This window comes from Eublepharis macularius, chromosome 17 (assembly GCF_028583425.1).
Source record: "Eublepharis macularius isolate TG4126 chromosome 17, MPM_Emac_v1.0, whole genome shotgun sequence".
In the NCBI taxonomy this organism is placed as follows: domain Eukaryota; kingdom Metazoa; phylum Chordata; class Lepidosauria; order Squamata; family Eublepharidae; genus Eublepharis; species Eublepharis macularius.
Genome location: NC_072806.1, coordinates 28,242,356 through 28,250,587, shown reverse-complemented (window position 1 = coordinate 28,250,587; position 8,232 = coordinate 28,242,356). Strand labels below are relative to the sequence as shown.

Below are 8,232 nucleotides of genomic sequence, written 5' to 3'. Positions count from 1 at the left end.
TCCCGTCGAGGGAGGCCTCTGGGCCGTCGGGGGGTGGGGCTGCGGGGGCCTCTCGGGCCCCTCCTCCCCCCACGGATCAGGCCACTGCTGCGGCTCCTTAAAGGAGGCGCCGGGCGCTGTCTGTGCGCGCTGGTGCTGAAAGCGGCCGCCCGTCGAGGATGGGCGGTGCGGCGCTGCGCTTGGTAGCGCTAGTGGTGGCGGTGGAGGCGGCGGCCGGGCTGGGGCTTGGGGCCCTCTGCACCCTCCACAGGCCACTAGGCGCCGGGCGGTTCCATTTCCAGGCCTCCGACGGGCGGGAGCTGCTGAGCGCCGTTTGGGAACCTCGACAGGAGGGTCTGAGCGTCTGCCGCGTGGCCGTCGAGCCGCCGGGCTTGGACGCCTTTCTGAGTCGCTGCAGCCGGCGGAAGGCGCACCAAGGGCCGGCTTTCCGCAGCTTGGAGGCGGCCAAAGCGGCCTGCCTGCTCTTCGAGTCCGGCCGCGCCTCCCCTCGACGGAGGATCAAGCGAGGCTTCACCTACCCCGGCACTCTGTGGTGTGGCGCCGGCGATATCGCGGAGAGTTACGAGCAGCTGGGTAAGGGGGGGGGTGTCCTGGAGAGGGCCGGGGGTGCGTGCATGTCCCTTCATCCCTGCAAAAAGGAAAGTTGCTCGGGAGGGAGGGAGGAAGGTCCGTGCCCCGCTCTTGGCTGGCTGCGCCTCCAGCGCCCCAGAAAAGTCTCTCCCGGCCTCAGCAGCCGCCCCGCAACAGCTTCCAGTACGTTTCCTACGCAGTCCTGGCTGCAGCTACACCCATCCAAGCCCATCGCAGCCAAAAGACCTAGAAGGGTTCAGGAGGGCACTGCCAACCGTGCAACACTGAAAGCGTTGCAACACGAAAAAAGACGCAAGCAGACCCTCCCGGGGAAAATGTGAACACACATTTTGCAACCCGCAGCGATCAATCATGTCCTGGGATGGCACATAACGGTAAACAAGATTCGGTGGGATGGGAGGGGGAGAGAGAGAACGAACGAACGAACGAACACCCTCAACAAGAAGCCTGCGAGAAGAAGAGAACAGACCGCTCAACCAGGCTTCGGTGCAGCGGCACCTTGAAGACCCACATTTATTTCAGCACGCACTTTCCGAGTCGCCGCTTCCTTCTCTGCAGCTGCTTTGGAGGCGCCAAGCTCTTTGGGGCAGGGCCAACCGGGAAGGGGAGCTGATAATGTTTGGGGATGGCACTAGGACCCCCAACTTCACAAGTGAGACTGCGGGGTGAGCCAAAAGAGAGACACGGTAGTGCGGGGCAGGGCTCAGAACAGCAGCCCTTCAACCTGTGGGGCAGAAGCCCCCTCCAGGACCATGGCTTTCGCTGCCTTTGTGGGGGGAACCTCCTGCTAGCGCCCATGCGTAAAGAGCAAGTGGCCAGACGCCCCTGCTTTTTGCACAGACTGGGAGAAGATCAGCAGGAGAGCGAGGCCAAGTCACCGAGCTGGAAGGATTCCTTCCTGACTCTTGTCGGTTTGGCGCCTGCTCTTCCACGTCTGATTCTTGTCCCTGCCTCTGCTGGTTCTGGCTTTGACACCAGTGGGGTCGTAATACTGGTTTCCCATCTTCCTGTGACGGGACTCCGATGCCATGTGTTTGCCTCTCAGCGGGTCTTGGGTCTAGGAAGGTTGCAGATAATTGGCCTGCATGGTGGCATAGCCCAGGGACGAAGGGGCAGAGCTGGCCGAAGGTCCCTTGCAATGCACCACTCTCGCTATTCTTCCAGGGGAGCATCAGGAAACAGACAGGTGTTGCCGGGAGCATGACCACTGCCAACACGTCATTTACCCCTTCACCTCAAAGTTTGGGTACCGCAACTTCCGCTGGCACACCATCAGCCACTGTGACTGTGACAAACGGTGAGTGGGGGTGGCGTGGGTGGGAAAGGGCTGGGTCTCCAGGAGTGACAGCTGGAGAAGAGGCCCTAACCACACCAGACTTAGAACATCTCCAGCGGGGCGCCTGTTCCCAGTGGCTTGCTGCTGAGAAACTCCCAAGCAAAGCCCAGAGGCGCCCTTTCCTTCTGCTGTTCATCCCCAGCCCTCAGGAATTGGAAGCAGTTTTGAGAGCCGCAGTTTCCATTTTTCTTATCCGGCCTCCAAGGGCGTCTCTGGTCAAGTTAACAGTGGCAATCACCTCAGCAGCGATTAGTATCTTTAGGCAGAGAGAGGATGAGGTGGGATTGTGGCGGAGGAGGTATTTGAACCAAGGCAAGAGGCTAAAAAGGAACACGCTGGGCTTTTAATGTTGGATTTTACTTAATATCATGTCTTGGGGTTTTTTCTTTTGCATATACGTCCTCAGACAGGGTTCTGGAGAGGCGGCATAATCCTACCCACATAATTAACAAGCAAGGGCCAACACGGGGCTTTCAGGGGCTAGGGGCTCCTCCTGGGGCTGGGGCCAAGACTCGCTCTCAACTTGCCTTCCAGGTTAAAAGCCTGCCTGAGGCGGGTGAACGATACGGCCTCCCGTGTTGTGGGCCAGGCCTTTTTCAACGTCATCCAGGTCCCCTGTTTTGAGTTCACCTACAAGGAGCAATGTGTGGAATCTTATCTCTATGTCTGGTAAGTGGGCGTCTCGAACACAGCCGTGCTGGTGCTGACAGCAGCAGCTTGGGGAGAGGGGCGTATTAATTAGTTTGGACAAGCGATGGTAATGAACGTGGCCTTAGGGCAACTAGAAACCACTGACTTTTCTATCGAAATGAAATGCAGTCACATCAGGGTGAGGGGGAAAGGAAGGTTTTCAGCGAGGAAGTATGCACTCGTGACAGCGGTCTACTCTCAATCTCTGTGTGTTCTACTCACACCTGCAGAAAGGAGGAGTTAAAGTCAGGTTTTACTGTCCTCAGAGCTAAGCAAAAATGTTTGATAGCAGAGTATCAGCTTACTATGCAGATCCTAGTGAAGGGACTTCAGGGAGAAGATAGGAAAGGCCTTTGAGCCTCTGGAGAACCCCTGCGAGGCAAACGGCACAATATTCGGCTAGATGGGCCAACACTGTGAAATCCACCTTGCATCTCAGTGAGGAGGGGAACTATAAATAACAAAACAAGCAAAAAAGCTTTTGCAGGAGAAGGCCACATCATGTGGAACTGAAACAATGCACTAAAGTTATCCAAATTCTGAGTAATTTGTATATTTTCCCATTTTGCATAATTAACTCTAAGCCTTTCCTTTTTGGGGGTGACTCACAGCATTCCCCACCTTTGGCCATCAAGGCACAGAGAAGAGCACTGCAGAGCATCTTAGAAATCTTGGCTTGCCTTCTGAGAGTGTAGTGGGCACTCCTGCCCATGCTATCACATGAGGGCCAGCCAGTGGTTTAAAAAGGAAAATGAAGGCCCGCCCCTCCCCGCAGGGAGCTTTCAACCTTCATTCCCTTGTTTTCTCTCGTTTCTTCCAAGGTGCAAGAATTACAGCACTGTGGCGGTGGCAGTAGCCCAGGAGTCAGTTCTGTACGACTACGGCGGGGAGCCCATTGACGGCCCAGCCACACGGCAGCCACCAACCATGTCTACATCAGCAGCCCCTGGCCGAGGGCCCAGCCTTGGGGGGCAGACCACCTCTAGCACTCAAGCCAGGCCAAGCAGCTCCCCATCGAAGCCGCGTAAAGGGAAGGGCAAAGGGCGGAAGGGTCGTAAGGGCAAGGGCTCAAAGGCAACCAAGGGGGCTGGCTCTGTCAAGCCACTAGCAGCAGAAGGGCTGGGGAAGGGGACCTACCAAGGGCAGAAGCCCTCTGTGGCAGAGGAAGAGACCTTCAATGCCATCCTCAGCGATGAGCCAGTGAGCCTGCGGACTAAGAAAACAGGCACTGCTGAGCCCTCCTCCTCATTGCGCCCTTTGCCAACTCCTTCCCAAAGAAAGAGGAAGGGCAGGAGGAAGCGTCTTCGGCTGCAGAAGCCCAGCTGAAAGGAGAGTGCTGCCAAGCCTCCGAGGGGCTTCGCCATAAACAAGTCCGTTCCATTAAGGCCAGCCTTTCCTACTAACCCTCCCCCTCCCTGACTGTGAAGGTGCTGCTGCCCCCTAGACTGAGAGTGGCTGCTGAAGCATCCGGGTACTTGCCTAAATTATGCAAGTTAGCACACATTTGCATTGATTTTGCATAATTTATTCTTCTGGTGCTCACAGGAAGAGGCAGAGAATTGTTAGCTGATTTTCAAGATAGCATTAAAACAGTTTCTTTTTTTCTGGACAGCTGTGATTCTCAGGATGCCCAATTTTGCACCCAATATGTATTTCTTCAGAGGGTCAAACCCTGGGGTGGAACCTTAGAAGGTCCATGCTGCTTAATAGTGGGAGCCCTGCTGTTTTGGTTTCCCTTTAAAGAGAGGCATGATACAGGATCAGCCTACCCGTTTTCTAGTCAGAGGGAAGGAGAAAACTGACAAAGCTTCCATTGCCAAAGAACAGCAAGAGGCTTATCACCAGCAGCAAGCTAAGACAGCCCCGTCATCTCTTCCAGTCCTGCACTGCAGCTTTCTAACCTCCCAGAGATAACTTTACTTGGGCCCCATAGCCAAAACTCTGGCTAACTGTTTGGATGTTGTAAAATAAATACCCATTGATGCACAGCCTTTGCCCACTCCTTTCCACAGATGGACTCGTCTGTAGTTCAGGGGGAATCCTGCTGCCTTCCTGCCCTATTGATGCCTCCCAATCCTCTTCTTGCTTAATAGCAGCTACTTTGCCAGCTGCTCCATGACTGCCCCTCCACTGTGGTCCTGCCAGGACCTCCCAGGCCCACAGCCAACAGGCAGGCAACAGCCAGTTTGGGCTTTGCCTCTACTGAGAGACTGGGACATAATTCAGCCACTCCTCTCTGGCCCCACTTCACACTGCCTGCCCAGGGTTCCCAGCCTACGACTGCAACATCTCAGGTCTAGCAAGAGCATCACCAGTTCAAGATAGTTGCTACTCTCCCTTTAACGATGGCTACAATCTCAACTCTGTCCCTTTTGTAGAGTTTCACATAGAGAGGCAACCCTGTGCCCTCCCAAGCTAGATGGGAGAATTTAGCAGAGCAGGGAAAGCACACACCCAAGTGGTGACTGGACCACTCCAGCAGCTTTTGCGGAGCAAATGGCCCCAGTCCAGCCCAGTCACATCTCCACCCAGGACCAGTCTTTGCCACTCGAGGGCAGGCGCATCTAGGGTCTCCACTGGCTTGCTATCTAATCAAGGCCTGTGCAGCATGGGAAGAAGAAGCTGGCATGCTGAAGACAAGCCACTACTCCCCACCACGGCAGCTGCCCACATCAACTTCCTTCTAAAGGGCCAGACCAGCATTGCTCAAAGTCGAGGCTGGAGGGGTTTTAACCCTCTTCCAGTCCATGGCTTCCCTAGGAGGGAGCTACTCTGTACAGCTAGGAGAACATCAGTCTCCACCTGCAGAAGAGCAGCATTCTTCTCACAGCAGGGGAAAGACCGCTTCCGCATGGGGTTGTTTCTTTTGAAACCCCCCCCCCCCGCAGACCTACTTAGGGATAAAGAGCCCCTAGCCACCAAGGGGGGGTATTTAAAGGGAACTGCATTTCACTACTCAACTGAACCCGGAATCACTCTTTATACCCCCCGCACATGTTGAGCCGGGGTAACGCATGCCTAGCTTACATATACACACGAGCATGAGGTGGTTGCAGGGAATGCAGAGGGGGGCACGTTCCTTGGCGTTAAAAAAAATTCTGCAAACAGAAAACTAACAGCATAGCAGCGAGAAAGGCTTCTCCCCACCCCTTTTGGGCTGCTCTGCCAGATTTGTATTTGCAGTAAGCTTCCGATACAAAGGAACATTCAAAGCTGAAGCCCAGCTCTGTGTCTCTGCACCCCTCGCCCTTCTAAGCGCGGCTGTTCCTTGGCACGAAGAAAGCCCAGAGCAGAAACACAACCTGCCTCTGCAGGGAGGTTATAATGTTATGCCTGTGGCCCGTTCCCTTAATTCCTACCACAACCAAACTCAACGCAGCGTATTGTACACTCCCCCAAAAGGCCAATGGGAAGAACGCATCCAGAAATCCCAACAACAGTGCTTCTCTTCAGTGGGAGCTGTGGGCGAGAATTTTTTCACTGCTCGTCATTACACCAAATGGGAGCACCACTCCCACTGCGCCTTATGCCTTGCAACTGAGAAGTGGCACAAACAGAGCTGCTTCCCACCTGCGCGCTCAACTCCACATAATGGAGTCGGGAACAGGGCCCAAAGAGCAATGTCCTCCAACAGCTGCATACTGGCAACATCCCCAAAAAGAAAGTTTATTGATGGGGGGGGGGAGTCACAAAGGACAGAAAATGTAGGGAGGACAGGTACGGAAGGAGCAAGGCCAGAGTGAAGAACCCCTTTCTTTTTCAAATGTGCCAGGCTCTGGGGATCACCCCACTGGCTAAGGGCCAAGAGCAAGACTAAGGCTGCCGGTAAGGGGGAGGCAGCGCAAGCAGCCTGTGCCGTGCCAACACCAGCAGGGAAAGTGAGGGCAGATCCTTTCTCCCCGGCTGACCCACTTGCTTCTTTGAGTCTCCATTATACCTATGAGTAGGAAGGACCCACTTCTTGCTCCCAGACCCAGCTACAGCATCACGATGGGGAAGGAGGCGGGATTACTCCGGCTTCTCCAGCCCACTGCAGTCACACCCCTCCTCTTTTTAAGATTCTGCACTCACAGCTGACAACTGTTCAGAATCTCTCTCGCATTCTAGTCCAGTACACTGCAATAGGGTCGTCCCGTCCCCAGATGCCAAGGCATGACAATCTTTTGAAAAAAAGAAAAATCACCAAGCTGACCCCTGCCAGGATTTGAATCCAGAGACATGGGAATCGGCCAATCCCCCAGCTCCCTCTGCCCCAGTTGGCTGGGAGTGGAGAGAAAACCTCCATGAGAGTTCAGCAGGAACACAATTTATTCCTTCGGTTCTGTTATGAGTAGATAGAGAGGTGGGGAACAGACTACTTGGCATTCAAGCCGCAGTAGCGGGTATAGAAGCTCTCAGATCCTCCCAGCTTAGTGACAAAAAGCTGCTGTTGCCTGGCATTTGGCGCTGGATCTCATGTTCCTTTTTTTAAAAAAAAGTAATACAACTGAATAAATATTGTCCTCAGGAGTGCCAATGAAACTGAGGTCACGGGAAGGCTACAGTGCATGCCCTTCCAGCCAAGGTCCTCTGGTGAGCTGGAAGGGCTCCTGAAGCAAAGCCTTTTAGCCATACAATGCTGCCAACCAAGCCAAGGGTAGGGAGGAGGTGGGGAGAGAGAGAAACCTCCAGACTGGCCAATCAACCAGTTTCTCTGGCTCAGTTACCAGCAGAGGATGCTCCCATAAACCCCTTGCTTTAAAATTTTTATTTCTGAACAGCTGAAGTAAAGACCAGGGGCAGCAGCCAGAACTGCGGCTGCTGGGCAAGAAATTTCTGCTCAGAAAAGAACGGTTGGTCTGCCCACACCAGCAGCCATGGCAACAAAGCATGAACCAACGATTCAGCCAATATGGATACTGCCTAGCCCAGCAGCAAGTACCACCTCTTTCCGCTACGCATGTGGCCCCAAGGCACCAGTCACGAGGAGGGCGCTGCCCAGCGTCCCTGCTGTTCCATGTAAAAAACAAACCAAAAACCAAACACAGAGCAACAAGACTAAGGAAGAAGAGCTGGTCTCTGCTGGCGCTCTCCCTCGGGCAGGAGGCGAAGGGGCGGGAGGACTACCGGTCCATCTCATCCAGCAGCGGTGTAGCATCTCCAGCAACAGACATGGGGGTGCTCTCGATCATGGGGCTTGGAGACGGGCGGGGTGTCAAGCGTTGCTTCTGCTTCCGCCGTTCAGCCTCCTTCTCCTGAAGCCACTGCTCGGCCATCTTGCCCCAGTCGATGGCTGCATGGGTGCTGGATCTGGAGGGAGAGACAGGCGGATTAATGCAGGGATGCGAGCCATTCTGTCCAGCCACCTCCCAAGAATATTTAAAGCATTCTCCTTTCCAGACAAGGACTGGTCCCAGTACACAGAGGCCTTCCTTCTGGAAAGCTGCTTGCCACCCAAGGATACCGCTTGAACGTGACTTGAAATATGGAGATGGCTTCATGAGTTGCTCTGCCTGTCCTTAGCATTCTAACTTGTTCTCAAAAAATCCAATCGGATTAAGACTTAATCCCTGAACTAGGCTGCCACGTCTCAAGCCAAGACCAAAAGGGGCTGGGGAAAGTGCTTCTGGCTCTCT

General features: G+C 54.5%; 2 protein-coding genes across 2 annotated transcripts in view; one reads left to right on the top strand and one right to left on the bottom strand.

Moving 5' to 3' along the window:
• The first annotated feature begins 103 nt into the window (after window positions 1-103).
• Window positions 104-4,226, top strand: PROCA1 (protein interacting with cyclin A1). The gene is made up of 4 exons (XM_055001034.1): window positions 104-573; window positions 1,756-1,888; window positions 2,462-2,596; window positions 3,439-4,226. Exons 1-4 carry the CDS (start codon window positions 159-161, stop codon window positions 3,941-3,943), a joined length of 1,188 nt encoding a protein of 395 aa, XP_054857009.1. The 5' UTR covers window positions 104-158; the 3' UTR covers window positions 3,944-4,226.
• The window catches only part of SUPT6H (SPT6 homolog, histone chaperone and transcription elongation factor), a 41,141-nt gene continuing 37,035 nt past the window's right edge, over window positions 4,127-8,232 (bottom strand). Inside the window, exon 37 of the mRNA XM_055001032.1 lies at window positions 4,127-7,906. Within this exon, the coding sequence (XP_054857007.1) occupies window positions 7,720-7,906 (187 nt within the window). The 3' untranslated portion in view covers window positions 4,127-7,719. The remainder of the gene's footprint in view (window positions 7,907-8,232) is intronic.

What these genes read in the sequence shown, in the direction of transcription:
- PROCA1 (XM_055001034.1), top strand. Translation starts at nt 159, where the DNA reads ATGGGCGGTGCGGCGCTGCGCTTGGTAGCGCTAGTGGTGGCGGTGGAG. An exon ending in GGAGAGTTACGAGCAGCTGG is followed by an intron (nt 574 to 1,755) that starts GTAAGGGGGGGG and finishes CTATTCTTCCAG; the next exon opens with GGGAGCATCAGGAAACAGAC. An exon ending in GAATCTTATCTCTATGTCTG is followed by an intron (nt 2,597 to 3,438) that starts GTAAGTGGGCGT and finishes GTTTCTTCCAAG; the next exon opens with GTGCAAGAATTACAGCACTG.